This window comes from Rhinoraja longicauda, chromosome 21 (assembly GCF_053455715.1).
Source record: "Rhinoraja longicauda isolate Sanriku21f chromosome 21, sRhiLon1.1, whole genome shotgun sequence".
NCBI lineage: Eukaryota > Metazoa > Chordata > Chondrichthyes > Rajiformes > Arhynchobatidae > Rhinoraja > Rhinoraja longicauda.
Genome location: NC_135973.1, coordinates 509,165 through 530,510, shown reverse-complemented (window position 1 = coordinate 530,510; position 21,346 = coordinate 509,165). Strand labels below are relative to the sequence as shown.

Genomic DNA, 21,346 nt, shown 5'->3' with positions numbered 1-21,346 from the left:
GGAAGGCAAAGTAAAGAAAAATGATTCTTGCCTGTTCTCTCCCACAACACCCTTCCATTGATACAACAGGATGACATGGACAAGATAATCTTTAACTTATTATATGTTTAGGTTCTCTGACCAGACAATAATGGCTAAAACATTTCAGTGTTTTCAATGAGTAACTATTCTGCTACTTTAGAGAATTGTACTGAAGAATTTTACTTTTTTTTAATCCTTTATTACCTGGGAAATGTTCACATAATTGAGAAAACTGGTGAGAATATTAGACCACAGGAAGCAAACATGTAGATGCCTCCAGAAATAAAGGTTAATAACAGTAACTCATAAAAAAATACCAAGATAACATCTTAGAAACAGAGAAAAATAGATGGAATATGCCATTCGGCCTTTCGAGCCAGCACCGCCATTCAATATGATCATGGCTGATCATCTAAAATCAGTACCCCGTTCCTACTTTCTCCCCATATCCCTTGAAAACTTTAGCCCCAAGAGCTAAATCTACCTCTCTCTTGAAAAAGTCCAGTGAACTGGCCTCCACTGCCTTCTGTGGCAGAGAATTCCACAGATTCACAACTCTCTGGGTGAATTAATTTTTCCTTATCTCAGTCCTAAATGGCCTACCCCTTATTCTTAAACTGTGACCCCTGGTTCTGGACTCCCCCAACATAGGAAACATTTTTCCTGCATCTAGCTTGTCCAATCCTTTTAAGAATTTTATATGTTTCTATAAGATCCTCTTTCATTCTTCTAAATTCCAATGAATAAAAGCCCAGTCGACCCATTCTTTCATCATATGTTAGTCCCGCCTTCCTGGGAATTAACTGAGGAATCTACGCTCCAGTCCCTCAATAGCAATAATGTCCTTCCTCAAATTAGGAGACCAAAATTGCATACAATGCTCCAGGTCCGGTCTCACCAGGGCCTTGTAAAACTGCAGTAGGACCCCCTTGCTCCTAAACTCAAATCCTCTTGTAAAAGTTTAATGTATAGAGAAAAAAGGGGCTTAGTCATAAACTGCAGGAGCATCATTTTTTTACCCAGACGTATCTTCATTTCATTTTCAATGCACGTTGAGGATTGGGAAGTCGGGCCGTTAACAAGAAGCTTGCAGGCCTGGTGGAATGGGGTGTGTTGCAAGGACAGTGGATGAAGTCACATGTGAACTAGATGAGGCAAGACTAGTTTCCGTGCCAAAAAACACTGTTGGAATGGTTTGGGTTTTCACATGAGCTGCTACTTGCTTTATTTCCTAATTCAATTTCTCACACAATCATATACTCTGTGCCACTGATCTTATAAAAGGAATTGATGATGAAATGAACAAACAAATACTGTACACATTGAGGCCTGTTTCTTGAACACTCCACAGCCGCAGGTCCAGACAGTACACTGCGTATATGTTTTCTGGGTCAGGCTCAGCTGTGGTTTTGCCTGACCCTGATAAACAAAACTAAAGACAGCACCAGAGCTACAGAGCTGAGATTATCCTCTCCCCGCATCACGTGATCAGCCTCAGAGGAATCCCCCGTGACAATGGCCTTGCAACACTACCTGCACGAGGCTGATGTTCATCCTGAGGATGGAAGCCATGTGGATGGGATTAAAATTACACAAGTCTCATTAAATCAGTGACAGACGGCTGTTCACGTCAATGGTTTTAATTTGCTTAAGCATTTGTATCGAACCATTGAATACCCAACATTTTGATCGTGTCCTTAAAGGTCACACTGCTTTGCGAGAATAGTGTAAATTACTCCTGTAATACTGGTAGCAAGGTACCATGGATTAAATACCACTCGGAGTTCAATGTGTGCACAGCAGTGGTTTCAGAAGTATAAAATATGGAAACAACACATGATTATAAACATTGCCACAATATTTATTGCACAGATGAGATCGATCATCTTGCCTCATTATGTGATCAGTTCTATCAATCCAACCTGTCTCCATATTTTTTTACATGGAACAAACAATGGTAAATCAACATATTTAAATTCACTAACACTGTAAATCAAATGTGTGTGAAACATACCACTGGTCGTAAGTACGGCCTTGCCTTTTGCCTGTTAGCTGTGATCAGCATATCAATGACAAGCATCTAATAGTTTGGTCTCATCAACACTTTTTTAAAATCAGAAATGGCCTCTGATAATTGTAAGTTGTTTTTGCTCCATGTATTTTAGACCAAGAAAATTATACAAAAAAAAGAATCTCGCTGTGTAGACACAGCAATTATTTTCACCACTTTTCCATTTAAACATTGTTGCATGAATCTTTATACACATGAGGTCAGGGAGCATGTAACGAGTCAAACATTGATCCTGTTAGGAAACGCCACAGCATAGCTTCGCTGAAGGGACAGATGCACCATACCTGGCCCCTCACCAACACCACTCACAGCTGGAGTACTGGGTACATTCAAGTGGAGTTACTGACCTTCACTGTAGAAGTGTGAAACGATTGCTTCAATCTTAACTAGTATTACTGTTTACAGTTCACTTGCATAATTTGAATAATTTAAAATAAAATGTATTTTCTCAAAAGCTTCTACATTTCCAATCATTTGTATTTCCAAAGTCTCTGATCACGGGAATGGATGATGGTGTGTACAGGGCCCATGTTTGCCCAGTCTGAGGCCAGGGATGGGTGGGAGCCAGCAGCCCCAAAAGGCCTATCAGGGGAGTAGTGCCTCAGGTGATAACATTAACTGAGCTGAAACCTTTCACCACAGGTGCTGCCTGACCTACTGAACATTTCCAGCATCTTGCTCTTTTCAGATTTCCAGCATCTACTTTTCATAACTGAAACGTCATTCTCACCATAACTTTGAGCAGGAAAGCTTGACCTAAGCCAGAAGATATTGTGCAGAAGAAAACCAGAAGTGTTTGTGATTTAATTCGTTGATCATTTTCAAGGGGACTCAGCTTAAATCCAGCTCAGATCGAGTAATGAAAGTCCCACACTCGTGCTTATGAGAGGTATGTGCAAAATGCTTTTGGTAGCATGAGAACAAAACCAACAACAATTTGGCACAATTTCATCGTCAGATTACAAAACAAATGCAGCAGAATGAGGTGAAGGTGCAGCGTATGGCAGCGTATGGCAGCGTATGGCGCTGCCTGATGTACCCAGTGGGATGGACAACATCTGCAGGAGCTCTCCCCCACTCTGCTGCAGCCTCAGTGGCAGAATAGCAGCTTGGAGGAAAGGCACAACTTGCCCAGTTCTCCCCAAAGTTACAGCAGGACAACAGCTTCCAACAAAACATCAGCATTCAGGTGCCAAATCAGCAGGAATGTCGAAATGATCCACTTTAGAACAAGGCACAAACATTGACCACAATGTGAACGGACAAAGGTTGTGTGATTGACGGAGGTAAACCAGAAGCACAGAGAAATGTATTGGATTTTATAAATTAATTGTTAACCATTATTGAATTGCCAATTTAAATAGGAATAATCTGTAGTTTACTAAAACAAATGTCGATGTTACTTTTGAGTCATTTCCCAATATAATATTCTTAAAGTATTGATTATGTTACTTTATAATATTTTTCCTTTGTAAGTGGAGGTAGCCTAGAAATGTGTGTACTTTAAAGGATGCATTGGGAATATACAAACAAGCTGGAGCAGGGACAGTTTTAGTGAATCCCAGTGTTTCAAACCATTGCAGAGGCCTCAACGTGAAGTCACTGGGCCTCATGTATTCTTGACCGTAAACTGTGTTGCCCAACATTCTTCTCCCTTGGCCAAACTTTGTGGGTTGACCAAAGGGCCAGTTGGGCATGGGATGGAAGGAGAGTGGCTGGGAGAGGCCGGCATCAGGGTGGTGGAGAGTTGTCAGAAGTGGCATTGAGGGGGGTCTCCTGCTTTCTGCAGTTCACCTAAGCTGTAAGACCTGTAATGTGCCATGCTGGTGTCCCAAAGCAACAAGGTCCAAAATCTCTGCTTTAAACAAACAATGGTTTTGACACAGAAACTGCATTGGTGTGTACTAGGGTGACATAGGTGTACATTGGTGTGTACTAGGGTGACATAGGTGTACATTGGTGTGTTCTAGGTTGACATAGGTGTGTACTAGGGTGACTTACGAACAGTTTCTCCTCCCTAGTCAAATTCTCCATTGATATAATACGACTTAGAAATGGTTGTAAATGTGATTAATCCCTGGTAGAATTGATTTTAATCCCACAGCACCAAACAACAGGTTAGGTGATCCAGATTTCATATAACGTCATTGGGTTAGCTTATGTAATTTACATTTTTAGTGATGCATCGTGAAACATGGAGTCATATTTATTAGCATGGACAACCATTGAAAATGCTCCTGAGCCAATGGACCAGCAAAGTCTGCAAAGGACATGTGTTAACGTTGCAAAGTTGGCAGTGATCCGGTGGATGTATGAAAGTACCTGGGCAGTGCCATCAAGAGCTCAGCTGTCGTCAGTGACTGAGTGAGTGGCAAGCATGCCTGCAATCTGTGAGAGTCTTTCATCGGTTAAGGGGATGGTAAGTCCTCTTGTGGGGAATCCTGGGGTGACACAGCGCGCTGGGAACTGCCTTGGGAATAGTTATTGCGGGCGCTTCTGCTCTGCCTGATGCTTGGCAGCTAACGCCAGTGCCAGAGGGGAGCCTGACTCTATTCTTGAGCCACGATCCTGGTCTTCTGCAAGAGAGAAAATATTTCCATCAGCCTGCCGGACCGAAAGGTTCACGGACACCACACAACACTAACCTTAGCAATCATGATCTTCCATGGACTATGTCTTTGGTCTGCACTATAGTTATTAGTGCAACTGTTATTCATATATTTTTTATTGATTATTGTATATTTATCTGTGTGGTATTGTGTTTATGGGCCTGTTAAGCTGCAGCAAGCATTCTTCTGTTGCAGGTACACATGAGAGTTATACACTCTTGACTTGAAGTTTTATGTGAGTCATCACATAAATGAAAGGCTGGAGCAATTAGGCTTGTATACACTGGAATTTAGAAGGATGAGGGGGGAATCTTATTGAAACATATAAGATAATTAGGGGATTGGACACATTAGAGGCAGGAAACATGTTCCCAATGTTGGGGGAGTCCAGAACAAGGGGCCACAGTTTAAGAATAAGGGGTAGGCCATTTAGAACGGAGATGAGGAAGAACTTTTTCAGTCAGAGAGTGGTGAAGGTGTGGAATTCTCTGCCTCAGAAGGCAGTGGAGGCCAGTTCGTTGGATGCTTTCAAGAGAGAGCTGGATAGAGCTCTTAAGGATAGCGGAGTGAGGGGGTATGGGGAGAAGGCAGGAACGGGGTACTGATTGAGAGTGATCAGCCATGATCGCATTGAATGGCGGTGCTGGCTCGAAGGGCTGATTGGCCTACTCCTGCACCTATTGTCTATTGTCTATTGTCTATTATCACGACTAACGAACCTAATGCATAAAGCAAACACTTGTAAGATATCTAGACAGCGGATAGTAACTCAGCATGATTGTACAGATATTTGCTGTAGATGCAAAGGGTGTACTCAGTTAATCATGTTTTCCTTCTCCCCATGAGATGCCACTAACGCTTCCTAATTCTTGGATAAGCTTGGTCATAATTTGCTATACAGTTCCAGTAACCCGGATTCCGCACAGACCTGAGGAGCTGCCTTTGCGAAGTTGCTTGTTCTCGCCATGACCACATGGGTTTCCCCTGGGTGCTCTGGTTTGCTTCCACATCCTAAAGATGCGTTAGTTGGTGGATTTATTGTGTGGTGTAAACTCCCCTTAAACAGGTTTGGCAAGAAAATCAGAGGGGTGGGGGGGAGGGGGGGGAGGGTGTATTAATGGTCACTGGAGAGAGACTAGATTACAGAGAAAAATATCTGGGGAAATGGTGTAGAGAGGAACTGCAGATGCTGGTTTTAAACTGAAGGCAGACACAAAAAGCAGGAGTAACTCAGCGGGTCAAGCAACATCTCTGAAGAAAAGTAATAGGTGATGTTTCGGGTTGAGATCCTTCTTCAGACTGAGAGCCAGGGGAAAGGGGAACAAGAGATATACCGTAAATGGTACTTAGGATAAATGAATGAAAGTTATGCAGAAAGGAACAATAATCAAGGAAATGTGTTGCCCACAATGGTCCATTGTTGGCTGTGGGATAGGTGTAAACGAGTTAATACAGACAGTGAAACGCAACAGGATGCCAGTAAACTAGTACAATGACTAGGGTGGGAAAGGGACGGAGAGAGAGGGGATGCAAAGGTTTCTTGAAGATAGAGAAATCAATATACTGCTAAGTTGTAAGCTGCCTAAGTGAAATATGAGGTGCTGTTCCTCCAATTTACGTTTGGCCTCACTCTGACAATGGAGGAGGCCCAGGACAGAGATGTCAGTGTGGGAATGGGAAGGGGAGTTAATGTGTTTGGCAACCGGGAAATGGAACTGATGAGATTGGTCTCCTGTGTGGTGAGCAATCTGAGAATGTCCACAGATAATGTGAGCCTTAGACCCCAGCAGCGGCATAGATAAGGACGGGCTCCCTTTGACCAATGCCAAAGCAGGACGATGCATACTCTGTAAGACTGTGCACCTGGCAGTCTCTGAACATGCGTGACATTCCTGTGCAATGCCCCAAGAATGCTGAATTTTACCAAAATTGGGGTTTTAACAAAATTCAGTCATCTCGCACACAATTCTCTAATTCATAAGTTCTATGAGCAGAATTAGGCCATTCGGCCCATCAAGCCAACTCTGCCATTCAATCATGGCTGATCTATCTTTCCCTCTCAACCCCATTCTCCTACCTTCTCCCCAGCACCCTTACTAATCAAGAATCTGTCAATCTCTGCCTTAAACATATGCATTAACTTGGCCTCCACAGCCACAACTCATGGCTGAATAAGACTTTAATATCAGCTCTGAATATTAAATACCACTTTCACGTTCACTGATCACAGTGTAAGCTTCCATGTTGCTGGTTGATAGAGCATCTTCAGCAGATCCTGAAAGAGTAAAGTCAATAATAAGTTTACATTATACACATTTAACTCATTCTCAGCCTCCAAACAAGTCTGAACATCTCAGTTCATGACCATCAAGTAGTTGGTTTGACGTAACCCTTCAAATCTTGCAGATGATTATTGCATCATCAAATTCCCATTTCAAATTGTGAAATACCAATTAATACTAAATTTTTGTTTATTTCCAAACGTCAGTATTGCTTGACACCTCCTGGATTGGGATAGAAACATAGAAAAATAGGTGCAGGAGGAGGCCATTCAGCCCTTCGAGCCATCACCGCCATTCAATATGATCATGGCTGATCATCTAAAATCAGTACCCCATTCCTGCTTTTTCCCCATATCTCTTGATTCCTTTACCCCCAAGAGCTAAATTTAACTCTCTCTTGAAAAAAATCCAGTATATTGGCCTCCACTGCCTTCTGTGGCAGAGAATTCCACAGATTCACAACTCTCTGGGTGAAGAGGTTTTTCCTCATCTCGGTCCTAAATGGCCTCCCCCTCATTCTAAAACTGTGACCCCAGGTTCTGGACTCACCCAACATCGGGAACATTTTTCCTGAATCTAGCCTGTCCAATCCTTTAAGAATTTTATATGTTTCTATAAGATCCCCTCTCATCCTTCTAAATTCCAGTGAATATAAGCCCAGTCGACCCATTCTTTCACTATATGTCAGTCCCGCCATCCCGGGAATTAACCTGGTAAACCTACGCTGCACTCCCTCAATAGCAATAATGTCCTTCCTCAAATTAGGAAACCAAAATTGCACACAATACTCCAGGTGCGATCTCACCAAGGCCCTGTACAACTGCAGGAGGCCCTCCTTGCTCCTAAACTCAAATTCTCTCGCCATGAAGGCCAACATGCCATTAGCTTTCTTCACTACCTGCTGTACCTGCATGCTTACTTTCAGTGACTGGTGTACAAGCACACACAGGTCTCGTTGCACCTCCCCTTTCCTTAATCTGACACCATTGAGAAAAAAAGCTGTCTTCCTGTTCTTGCCATCAAAGTGGATAACCTCACATTTATCCACATTAAATGAATTCCAGAACAATTATTGGAACAGAAACGCAGAAGTTGAGAGTTCAGTTCTGACCAAGCTGGCCAGTAACAATGTCAGGGTGACGTATAGACCTGGATGATTCTTCGGGACAGTAACATAACCTGCTCTGGATCTGCTGTGGGATCAGTATTATGCTATTCAAGGGAGAAACTAATATTGGGTTTGGAAAACCCCATCTTTATATTTAACCAATAGGTCGTGTTTACTTTGGTCCCCAGAAGACAAAAACATGGAAGTACGGAACATTTGAAAGAAATGAAGAAGGAAAGTTAAATCAATATTGAAAAAAATCATAAGCTCCAATTGAATGACAAATATCATTCTGACAAATGTAATATTTTCATGAACTCTTTCCTGCTTTGACACACTTTAACATTATTAACATGGATGACATACCTGCCAACAGGTGGGTATAGATTTCGAGACAAGGGCTTGCTGAATACTGTGCATTAGACAACCATCTAAATGTCATCCAGAAAATGCAAGGTTCTTAACAGTTACAGGCATCTCCCCAATACACACAATCATGTTCAGCTCATTAACCTTCCAGGAACTGGAAGCCGAGAGATTTTAAAACGTGCACATTGTTATTTCTATAGCAACTTATCAAATGTTAGTTTCTCCTAACTTCCAGAATTTAGAAGACTGAGCGGGGATCTTATAGAAACATATAAAATTCTTAAGGGGTTGGAGAGGCTAGATGCGGGAAGATTGTTCCCGATGTTGGGGAAGTCCAGAACCAGGGGTCACAGCTTAAGGATAAGGGGGAAGTCTTTTAGGACCGAGATGAGGAAACATTTCTTCACACAGAGAGTGGTGAGTCTGTGGAATTCTCTGCCACAGAAGGTAGTTGAGGCCAGTTCATTGGCTATATTTAAGAGGGAGTTAGATATGGCCCTTGTGGCTAAAGGGATCAGGGGGTATGGAGTGAAGGCAGGTACAGGTTACTGAGCTGGATGATCAGCCATGATCATATTGAATGGCGGTGCAGGCTCGAAGGGCCGAATGGCCTGCTCCTGCACCTATTTTCTATGTTTCCAATGATAAACATTAAATAAAATGCAGGGAATATGTAATATTGTAATAATTTTTTTTGCCATCTCCTATTTTCTCAGACCTGTCCCAGTGCTGAGTTGGAGCTCGGTTGCAGTTCCCAGAAGGTTAAGTCACCCTCTTCTAGTTGCGATTCCCAACAGATGAGGCAAGGCACCATTATTGACCAATGCACCATTCATTTTAGTTCAGTTTAGTTTAGAGATACAGCGCGGAAACAGGCCCTTCGGCCCACCGGGTCCGCGCCAACCAGTGATCCCCGCACATTAACACTATCCTACACACACTAGGGACAATGTTTACATTTACCAAGCCAATTAACCTACAAACGTGCATGTCGTTGGACTGTGGGAGGAAACCGGAGCACCCGGAGAAAACCCACACGGTCACGGGGAGACCGTGCAAACTCCATAAAGACAGCACCCATGGTCAGGATCGAACCCAGGACTCCGGCGCTGCATTCACTATAAGGCAGCACCTCTACTGCTGCACCACCGTGACCGCCTTATTCCACTAAACACCAGACAAAATCACCGCTTGTTCAGTACGTTCAAAGATTAGACACAAGCTGGAGACTGCAAGTAATTTCATGGCACAGACAGCGCCTGGACTGTGAATACCTGGATACACTTTGTTACTCTTCCATCCGGACCTAACGCCAGACTAGTCTCTAATGCCTAAAGAAATAAAGCTTTCAGGTTAGAAGGTGAAGAGCTGTTATGAATGGTTATTACCAGGGACACCTCTGTGTAGATGAGATACACAGTTTCTTCGTAGGTGGTCACAGCAGCTCGTCCAGTTTTGTGGCGGAGTTCTATTCTATACCCTCCCTGGTTTACGCAGGAGAGCTGTGTGCCATGGTACTTTGTCAGCTGAATGGCTCAACGCTCAGCCCCTTCTTCAGCGGTCAAGCCGTTGCCATCTACTCCCCTATCACAGCAAAGGCACTAAACCAGGCTACCACTTTGATCACACACACACTAATGCTGAATACCCCTGCACTGCATGTATCAGTGATGAGGCCACAACTAGTGGCCTTGATTCTGTTCACAATGGTAGAAGAATGGAGACTTATTAAATCACACTGAAAGTGACAGGTCAGTATGTTATTTTTTCTTTCCACAGGCACCACTTATCTGATCAGTATTGGGGAATCGTAACATCAACATGACTATTGCGCAGAAACATTTCTCCTTTTCAGAGTACATAGTTTAACTGGCAAGTTTGACACTAAACAAGAGACAGCTCACAGCCAGCTGTGTTAATCAGGAATCAATACATCAGCAAAATGGCATTCAGTCGACATTAGACTTACTTTGTTTGAGGTATTTAGTTTGCCTTCCTCCCCCAATCTGCTGATTAGACTAAATATAATTAGAAAAATAAATGTTAAAATGCTTGCACTTTGATTTTGTTTGGCACTGTAAGAAAGGTTAAAAAAAAAAAGTTTAATTTGGTCATCTTTCCTGTTGGTGTAACGCAATATAATTGGATAATAGATTTACACATAATGATGCCTCAATGACCTGATTTCAGAAGCAAGCAATAACACAAAGGCTGCTCACTGCCATGTTTTATTAATGTAGTCTGTAGAGAGATTTTGTTTGGGATTGCCGGGAGATGGTCACAGACTGCCCTGTCAGTGCTCTCACAGTTTAACAAAATGATTTTTATGTCCATTGCATGACACCCCAAGGGGTTTTAGAGCTCTCAATGGAAACGTCGCTGCCAATTCTGTCACAGGAAACATGTATGTGCAAGCTGCACTAGTAACACTGATTGGGAAAGGTTTCTGGTCCAGGAGGTGAGGAAAACTCCCCACCTTTTCTTTGATGCATTGCCACAGTACGTTTTATTTCCACTCTACAGTATATCTCCAGGTTCATTTTCAGGCTCCAGCTCTGGGTTCTACCCAAGTCTTACACCTAGAATTTTTTGCTCAAGATTCTGAAATGGGATTTGAAGCCAGAACCTTCTGACAGAAGCCAAAGTTCGACCAAATAAATGTGTCACAACAACAAATTGGAACTCAAAAATAGACACAAAGTGCTGGAGTACCTCAGTAGATTAGGCAGCATCTCTGGAGAACATGAATAGGTGACGTTTTGAGTTGAGGTATGACCAAACTGGAACTCATCTAAATTACTCAAGAGAATAGTGTCGTAACCATTTCAACTGTGCAGAATCAGTTCCTGAGCTGCCCACTCATTGTGCTTTTACACGATATGATACGATACGAAATGATATCACTTTATTTATCCCAGGAGGGAAATTCAAACACCTCCTAACCATTCCATACCTCCAAATAATTTTCCCTGTTCAATGATCAGATTATTCTTCTGCACAGCCTGGAAGTGAGCTCTTGTAACTTTAAATCGTTATTGTTTGTTTAAAAAAAGAATCTTGCCTTTAAAACCTCGTGCACAATTTTCCTTAGACAGAGCTACAGTTTCTCAACCTGATAACATCTCTTGCAGTTTTAAAATAATTCAGGAACGTATGGGTGATTATTGGTGACTACCGGAGAATTGGATTCAGTGGCCCATGCTCATCTGCCACCCACATCCTCAACAATCTTTTGATTCTTTTGCCTCTTACCTGCACTAAAGTAATTTACAGAAACTGCATAACTGCCAGCAAGTCTGTTGGTCACTAAACAGGTGCTTGAGCTTCTGATAAAATAGACAAGTGCATATTCCAAACAAGCTCAAATTTACCATGTGCTGAACAGGTATTGTTCTTGATTTACCTAGAACACAAAGTGTGGAGGTACTCAGTGGGTCAGGCAACATGTATGGAGGACATCCAGCTGAGTTACCCCAGCACTTTGTGTTCCACGCAAGATCCCAGCACGTGCAGTTGCTTGCATCTCCACTTGTTGCTTTTCAGGAAGCAAATGTTCCAAAGTGCTTCACAGAAACACTACCAAGGGGAATTTGGCACAGCCATAGGAAGGGGTGAGAGCGCACCATCCATAGTCAATGCAGGCAGAGAATGTCAGGGAGAGTGCCCGAACCAAGACAGTTAAAGCAAGGCAGTGACTGGGGAGTGATTGAATACAATGATGAGCAGACAACAGAATTGGAAGCACTAAGATTTCTTGGAGAGATTAGGAGTGGAAGTAATTGGATAGATCATGGGGAGATTTGTAAACAAGGAAGGAGAATTTTAATACTGAAGGAAACATGGGGCTGAGGGGTGGAACATTGATGTGAGACAGGGCAATATAGAGGGAATCATAGAAAGGATTAAATAACATATGAATCAGCAGTGTTTGCCTGTTGTCTCAAGATAGTCAAGGATTTGAAATAGCTAAACAAGCAGTGCAGTGGGAAAGAAATAACAAGGTCTGCTCCCTAGGCAGGAGGTCCCAGAAGGAATGTGAGAGAGAGGCAATAGGTTTGCTGTAAAGGTAATAGAGCATGATGTCTCCAAGGTGCCCAACGATGGATGACACAGGGAGCATGATATCAGACGTGGCTGAACATGCACCTTCCTGTGTGAGTGGTTGAGGTGACGACTGAACCCTCTATTGCTACACCTCATTTTCAAAAGGTGTACAAAGATGACAAACTTCATACAATTAAGCCAAGTTTGTGGACTACACATACAAGGCAATTGGCTTCTTAAATTTTCACCATACCCATACCTCATCATACTCATGCATGTAACAATAAACTTGAAAACACACATTTGATTGATTTGACCCGCTGAGTTACTCCAGCATTTTGTGTCTACATTTGATTGGAAAAATGTATTGAAGATGTTGATCATATTTTCAAATGTTGCATTTGATTTTGGATTCTTAAAACAGACTTTTGACTTCTTAAAAATGCACACAATATAACACTATGGATTTATTGCATTGTTGGACTTGCTTAAATCACAACCGTTGTGAATAGGTGTGCATGGATGTGAACTGGTGGGTGTGCACAGATGTGAGCAGTTAGATGGGTGTCCACAGATGTGAGCAGATGGGTGTGCACAGATGTGAGCAGATGGGTGTGCACAGATGTGAGCAGATGGGTGTGCACAGATGTGAACTGGTGCATCACCTCTACTTAGCCTGCCTTGGGGAAGAGCGTGTGAACATGAGGGGGGGATAAACGGGAGAAGGGTTGACAGACAACTGCCACGACAGTTGAAAACTGCAGAGTTCCCAGTAATTTCTATGAGTAATGACCTGGTGGAGGAAGGTGGGAGTCTGCCAGATAGGATGTATCACGGGGCCCAGATTACCCCCAAGAATGGGGGCAAAGTGGGCTAATGGGGCAGAGTTATACATCCAATTGTACCGGTGATTCTGAAGCTAACGCTGCCAGCACATTGTACTGCAGGTTTTATTGCTGTCCTCCAGGGGGCAGTGGCCACCACAGTTATCAATGCACAGAATGATTTGTGACTTCTGATCAAAGCAAATGTCGGAACATCTCAAGTTAAAAGAAGAATGGGAGGGATGGAGAGAGGGGGGATGCAAGGGGGGTTAACCCTAACCCTAACTTCAAGTAACCCTTGCACCCCTCCTCTCTTCATCCCTCCCACACCCAAGTCGTAGCGGCTTCAAAGTGGTCTTGTTGAGACCAGGCCAACCCTCCTTCATCCATCCACTGCCACCAGGACATCCAGCCTCACTGTGAGGAAATAAGAGACTCTGTGATCTATGGACTGTTCCCAGGGATGCATTAAGAGGCTGACATCGAGCAGGAAGGTCATCAACTTGGTGAAAGACGCTCTTTGGTCTTCCTGAGCTTTGTTGACCTCCCAGCGGAGCGAGCTGTCCGTCGGGGAATGTTGCCAACTGGCCCGCTGCAGACTGCAGGAGTACGTGCTGAGGGATGCAATGAAGCTCGGTGCAGCCACCGCCAAGGCTCTGTGGGGGAGGACCACAGTCTAGAGTCCTTCCGCTGCTGGACATGGGGGGCAGGGTGTGGTGGAGACGCCCCTCCTAATAAGGGATTCTATGTAAATTTGGAAATTAATATCTGCATTGAATGTGTAACGTCTGCAAATGTCGGATGGGGTTTTTGAAAAGAAGATGTTTTGTAAATATTTATTACTTGAATAAAGTATTTTTTTATATTAAAAAAACCATCTCCTTGGGCCAAGATCAGACTTTTCAGCGTTGTGGAAATTGCAAGATAGCGCTGGAGTTTGCTGTTCCAGAAGAGGATCTATTGTCCTCATGTACAGTGGGATTGGACTGGATAGCACATATAACAAGCTGCTCTCTGAACAGGGTGCAGGCAGATTAGGCAAGTGTCAATCTGCCTGCACCACCTATGTGTGGCTTCATCTGGCCCAGGATGTGTGGTGGGGATCTGCTGCTCAGTCCATGGGTGGCATGGAGAAGACCGTTCACCTCTAGCGCGCTCACAACTTTACTGGTGCTAGACCAGCATATTCACAGTTATATTGTTAATATCCCATCAATTTTTAATTCACCTTTTTGAAACTACGTTGCACCATAACGCCTAAGTGAACCTGGAAAGTTTCAGGGAAGTATAGGAACCGGAGCCCTGGTGAGGGGACAGGGAGAGCAGGAAGCACAAGAATCCCGACTGGCCCCATACCATCTACCAGAGATATATTTGTCTATCCATGGTGGATGCCTTCAGATAATTTTATATTTCATTTGTGCTCCTACAATCTGAGTTTTGATCAGTCAACCAAATTCCCAAAAGTTAAAAGATTATGGCTCACCTCCTTAACAGATGAAATTTTCTTCATCCTCCCTTCATTATCTTCCTTTATTCTCAAGGCAGTGAGTTTTTGAAGTAAATATGTTTTGTCTTTTCCTTCCTAAAATGAAAAATACCTTTAGCCAACCAACAAATTGCATCTCACCAGCGCACAGTCTCTGGTTGAAGAAAACCAGTCCACTGAAGATGCTACAAACCAACAGAAAGGCAGAAACTCCTGGAACCATTGGGGAGCTCAATCTACAGTTGTACAAGCTGTTGGTGAGACCACATTTGGAGTTTTGTGATCAGTTTTAGTAAACCCTACCATATGAAGGAAGTCAATAAGCTGGAAAGAGTGCAGGGAAGATTTACTCTGATGTTGCCAGGACTCAGGGGCTTGAGGTAAAGGGAGAGGTTGGGCAAACTAGAAATCTATTCCTTGGAGCACAGGAGAAGGAGGGATGATCTTATATAGATATATGAAATCATGAAGACAATAGATAAGGTGAATGTACAGCATCCTTTCCCCAGATTAGGGGAATTAAGAAGCAGAAGACATTGGTTTCAGGTGAGAGGGGAAAGATTTAATAGGATTCAGAAGGGTACATTTTCACTCAAAGGATTATGATTACATGGGGAGCAGCTAGAGGAAATAACAGGTCCAATAGCAGCATTTAAGAGGCACATGGAAAGGTACTTGGATAGGAAAGGTTAAGGGGGAAATGGGCCTAATGTAGGCAAACAGGATGCCTTAGATAGTCAGCATGGACGAGTTAGGCTGACGGGCCTGTTTTTGTGCTGGATGACTCCATGACTAAGGTCAAGCAGCATCAGATCCATTCCAAATCCATACAATAATTTCAAATACACATCTTTTTTTTCCCTAGGCATTGAGATTTTGAATTAAAAAGTTTCACATCTGCTGGCGAATAGTCATCCCATTACAATTTTCAAGTATCGACTTTTCATTTCTCTGCAGCATTGGTTATCCTCTAAGATACCAAACAAGCAAGAAAGGTCTAAAAGGGAATAAGCAACAAAACATTGATCTCTGAATACTTCTCCACTGATCACATGTAGTATTTTCAATGTAAGGCAAACTAAAAAGGTAGTAACCTAAGTATTTGAGACTTGTTGTTTGCCATATCAGTGTAGAGTTGTATTGTGGTGGTTTTATAGTCCTTAACTGATCAGCATTCTCAATAATTTTACTTAATTCAATTGTGGATTTTTAATGTAGATTTTGAATCACCAATGAAAATGACCCCAAATAAAAATGAACGAGTTAATATGAACCCCAGCAGCAGTCAATAGGGAGAAAATAGAATATTAAAAACATGGTTAGATTGGTAATTTTTGCAGAAAATTATTGTAACTGGAAGGACGCAGGGTTTGATTTGCAGTCAGCATTGAAGTAAATAAAAATAGTTTAACAATGCAATATTGGATCTGCTCTGGGCCTTGTGATATGTGGAACATTTCTGCCAGGCAACTACTCTGAACCAAGCTGATGACCATGGCTGGACCTCACATCTGCTATTTTTGGAACAGGGCTCATCTTTCTACCTCCCAATGTTGCATAGCCACTAATATTCATTATCAAACCTTATATGTGAATAATGACCAATTGGGCAGTGTACTGGGGAAAACTGACCCCACTGGAATCCAGCACCTTTAGGAGAGTAGAGAACAGAGTTTAAATCACAGCTCAGAGTCCATCTGACGCTGAGATTCCATGCATGGCTTCCTGATGTGTTTGGCGTCTATTTCTCTTGCATATCAAGAAAACATACTGACATTACTTCAATACTGCCTAATATAAAGATACTTAACTGGTAATGAAAACAGTGGAACATTTTAATTATAAATGATGGCTTAGAAAGCAAAAGTACAGAAATGAATGCAATAAAGTCTCATACTTACACTGATAATGTGCTCTTGCAAGAGTTTTACCATCAATTTACGCCCATCTATAATTTGCCAATACAGGTAGATAAAAACACTTGAGAAAAAGAAAAATATATATTAGCAGTGTTACTTAAATGTAATTTTTTTATGTTACATATATAGTTGTTTTATGTCTGGGTGATGCCTTGGTGTAGTATAAAAGTCACCATTGGTTGCAAGTGGTGTGTAATGGGGCACCATATTAGAGATGCTTTGACAGAGAGAGGTATGTTGTTGATTCAGCCATGCAAACATGAAACTGCACTTTAGAAGTCAGGAAGTAATCAGAATACTGTGCACACTGCAAACAAACATGAATCGTGTGGTAATGCACCAGAAAGGACCAGCAAATACTTTTGAAACTATTACACAGTGTTTCAGGAAAAATAAATTGACAACAATCCAGTGGGCTTCTCTCGGTATTAAATCTGGCCACAAAAGCAGTGTTATTTACTTGTGCAGGTACAAAGCAGATGGTCGTTGTTCCAGTGTGTGCACGAGTCATTTGTATTGCACTCTACTGGCCTGAGACCAATATCTCAAAATGAAATGCAGAATAACAGCGTGTTCCATAACACGGAACGGTATGCAAATTATATGACTATAATCTAATAATTATTGTTCCTGGTTAGGTTGGGTGAAATTTGTTGCTGTGGTGTACACAAGCAAAAACCGGTCAATACACGACTAATTTGTAAACCAAAGATGGACACAAAAAGCTGGAGTAACTCAACGGGTCAGGCAGCACTCTGACCCACTGAGTTACTCCTGCTTTTTGTGTCTTTCTTCGGTTTGAACCAGCATCGGCAGTTCCTTCCTACACAAAATTTGTATCCCATCTACACTGAGTCGCACAGAGAAACAAATCCTTTATCGAGTCTGAAAGCAGAGAATCTGATCAAAGGCTTATTTTTTCATCACTTTGGATGAAAGTGGCAAGTTGCATCCACATTAGTTCCAAACTGCCTCGTGCTCATCCTTTTCGTGCTCGGCCCCCATCCCACCCAATCACCGATGCTATAGCTGCCTCCTGGCCTCCTCCGATATGCTGCTCTTCACAGCATCCTTGGAACAATCTTGTCTGCTTCATACCTTGATCATAATCCAGGACTCTGCACATTGAGCAGTTAATTTGCCTCTAATCTAACAACACACCATTTGATGGCTTTACAATAGCATTTAAGGTTCTGCATATCTTTTCAATTTAATGTCAGCAGGAATAAAATAAGACTTTTGTTGCAGTATCTGTGCCAACTATCTCCTCTGGTGGCAAGGTCATATACCCACCACCCTTCATGTGAAAAAATTGCCCCTCAGCTTCCTATTAAATCTTTCCCCACTGATCATAAATCACATTTTGCATTGGAATTACTCAATGCAGGTCGGGGGGGGGGGGGGGGGGGGGGGGGTTGATAGGCAGATGGTAGACAGAGATGAAAATTCCAGAAGTGTGAGACAAAGGGATTGAAGAGTTGCAAATTGTGAAGTTAGAGGAAGGAATGTCAGTGGAAAGGAAGGGGGAGGGGAGAAATAGTTGCAAGTACAGGTGGGGCACAGTCCATTAAAAGACCCTTGGACGTGTAAATTAATATGAAAGGTTTGGAGGGATATGGGCCAAATGCGGGCAGGTAAGACTATCTTAGATGGAGCAAATTGGTCAGCGTGGGAGAGATGGGCCGAATGACCTATTTCCATGTTGTACGACTCTTAGAACTTTACAACAGTACCCTTAACATAGAAAAGCAGCCCCAAGACAAGATTTAGACATAACCAGACAAAAACAAACACTGAATCAAGACATCCAAATGAAGAGAGTTTAGGACTTTTGTTTCCAGTTTCAACATGTTGTGACAATCCAAGAAGTTTAAGAATAAGGGGGAGGCCATTTTGGACTGAGATGAGGAAAACCCTTTTCACCCAGAGAGTTGTGAAGTTGTGGAATTCTCTGCCACAGAAGGCAGTGGAGGCCAATCCACTGGATGTTTTCAAGAGAGAGTTAGATATAGCTCTTATGGCTAATGGAATCAAGGGATATGGGGAGAAAGCAGAAACGGGGTACAGATTTTGGATGATCAGCCATGATCATATTGAATGGCGGTGCTGGCTTGAGGGGCTGAAGGGCCTACTCCTGCACCTATTTTCTATGTTTCTATGTAATAACCTTGGTTAAAATATTAAAATATTTTCAAATTAAAACATTAACTTTGTTTCACTTCCCACAAGGGCTTCCTAACCCGCTGAATGTTTCCAGCAAATGCAATTTCTTTCTATTTCAGATTTTCAGTACCTGTAACTGTTTGATTTTTAATCCAATAATTTGCTTTGATGATTTGATATCAATTAACAATATCAAATCTACCTTTTCACACCTGAAGGAAGTCTTATGAGATTCAAGAGAAAATTTATCACTGAATTATTTTATTGTAGGATGTATACTTACAACACAATGATCGATAGGATAAAGTAGAATAGTGGGCTCAGAAGCATGTTTTCGTAGATCCATAACAGCCACTCCATTCCGGTCATCTTCCCATGAATGAAATGAGAGATTGAACCATAGGCAACAGTTAATCCTCTGAACGGCCCACAGGATTCAGAGGGTCTCAGTCTGAAGAAAATATTTCAAGATGTACAATTAGCAGCACAGCAAACATAGCAATGATAACACGCTGTGGGAGAGAGCAAAGCAATGAGAACACACTGGTAGAGAGCACAGTAATGATAACACACTGGTAGAGAGCACAGTAATGATAACACACTGGTAGAGAGCACAGCAATGATAACACACTGGTAGAGAGCACAGTAATGATAACACTGTGGGAGAGAGCCCATTTGGGCACAATACACATTCGAGATAGTGTCATTATACTAATGTATATTTGAACAAATCCCAAAGTACAATATAATAATATAATTATGTTTGTTACGTAGGATGTTAATTCTAAATTATTTTGAACCCTTTAATGTCAGTCTTCAGAACATGCATAATGTATCAGAAGAGAAACCTCATCCAACTGATCACAGTATGCGATAATAAGATGCATCAATTGGGCCATAATTTGCCCGCAAAATATGGAGGCCAATGTGCTTGCCAGTGCTTGTGTGTGGACAGTTCAACTCAATATCCAGAGGTGGCTGTTGGAGTTGGTGACACCATCGGCAGTGCCCAAGAGCACCTTGCTGCCTGGTTCACAGCTGCTGCATTGTACAAGAGACATAACACAGACACAGGCAGTTTTCACTCCCGATAAATGTGATTTTCATATCTTTATTAACTGCATTGAAATTAACACCACTGACACCTTATTCTCAGATCCATGGTAATAAATAGTAAGATCGTTGGTACCATCAGGACTGTAACTGTAGCTGGATTTACACTAATGGTGCTTACTATACATTGAGAGGAGGTGTAGTGATTATGGATTCAATAAATGCAACATTTATACAAAGTAAATTAAAAGCAGGGTATTCCTTACGCCTTGAACATATCAACTTATTATTGACGGAACTAGAATTATGTGGCAGCGGCCTGGACCAGACTTGAAAATGTTTTGTCAGGACTAAAATAGTTTCTTTTTAAGCCAAATGTATGTATGTTGCTCGACAAATGTTACAAAATATTATATCCCTTCTAGACCTTTAAATGCAATCTATTCATTGTGCACAACAAACCTCCACAAGTATATCGATAGTGGTAATCTTGCGACATTATGCAAAAAAGATGCAACTTACTTCCACACAGTCACACCTATCAGGCAAAGAACCCCAATGAAGGCAGGGAAGAACAGGAGGGAAATGAAGATTGTTGTCATCTGGCTAGCCTGCCAAGCCATGCGTGGTGGCTGACAATTCATCATCAGGCTCACCTGAACACAACGTCACATCCATTAATCAGCAATGCCTCTCAACACCATAGTAAACACATTCACTACAAACACACCTATGTTATTTCTGATAAACATGCACATGTTACATTTAATAATTGTTGCAGATATCACCACAGGCAATAAAATATAACATTAACCAATTACTTATTCCACACTTAAAATCCAATTAGCAATAATTTAGCATTTTTATAATATCTCAAATGAGAAGATGTAAACCTATTCACAATTTCAAGATAACATGTATAGTTGGGAATAATTACGTGTCCAACTGGATTATACAAAATTACTGAATATGCAAATATCCAGAGTCACACAATGCAGTAGACGTTCACCTTAGTCTCATGTTAAAAGTAACACTTGTACAATGTTTGCTGTTTCTGAAACTTGGTCACTTGAAGTCAATGGAGACAAATTTCAGAAGAGAAGTACAGCACAAAGCCATGCAATCTCTCCAATGTGCAGCACAAAGCCATGCAATCTCTCCAACGTACAGCACAAAGTGCAGCACAAAGCCATGCAATCTCTCCAACGTGCAGCACAAAGTGCAGCACAAAGCCATGCAATCTCTCCAAAGTGCAGCACAAAGCCATGCAATCTCTCCAACGTGCAGCACAAAGTGCAGCACAAGAACACACAGCACAAAGCCATGCAATCTCTCCAACGCACAGCACAAAGCACAGCACAAAGCCATGCAATCTCTCGAACGTGCTCTGCCAT

The 21,346-nt window shown here is 42.1% G+C and overlaps 2 protein-coding genes across 3 annotated transcripts in view; one reads left to right on the top strand and one right to left on the bottom strand.

Annotated features, from left to right (window-relative positions):
* The window catches only part of gde1 (glycerophosphodiester phosphodiesterase 1), a 28,183-nt gene extending 24,676 nt beyond the window's left edge, over nucleotides 1–3,507 (top strand). Inside the window, exon 6 of one of the 2 annotated variants that reach the window (XM_078417543.1) lies at nucleotides 2,781–3,507. In XM_078417543.1, coding sequence (XP_078273669.1) covers nucleotides 2,781–2,808 — 28 coding nt within the window. In that variant the 3' untranslated portion in view covers nucleotides 2,809–3,507. Of the gene's footprint in view, nucleotides 1–2,734 lie in introns of both variants that reach the window. The other variant, XM_078417544.1, reaches the window with a different exon arrangement.
* Nucleotides 3,508–6,844: 3,337 nt separating this feature from the next.
* tmc5 (transmembrane channel like 5) overlaps nucleotides 6,845–21,346 on the bottom strand; it is a 63,171-nt gene continuing 48,669 nt past the window's right edge. Inside the window, exons 17-22 of the mRNA XM_078418396.1 lie at nucleotides 20,475–20,608; nucleotides 19,183–19,350; nucleotides 16,719–16,797; nucleotides 14,815–14,913; nucleotides 10,430–10,478; nucleotides 6,845–6,976 (exon numbers count right to left, since the gene is read on the bottom strand). Of these exons, the coding sequence (XP_078274522.1) occupies nucleotides 6,900–6,976; nucleotides 10,430–10,478; nucleotides 14,815–14,913; nucleotides 16,719–16,797; nucleotides 19,183–19,350; nucleotides 20,475–20,608 (606 nt within the window). The 3' untranslated portion in view covers nucleotides 6,845–6,899. The remainder of the gene's footprint in view (nucleotides 6,977–10,429; nucleotides 10,479–14,814; nucleotides 14,914–16,718; nucleotides 16,798–19,182; nucleotides 19,351–20,474; nucleotides 20,609–21,346) is intronic.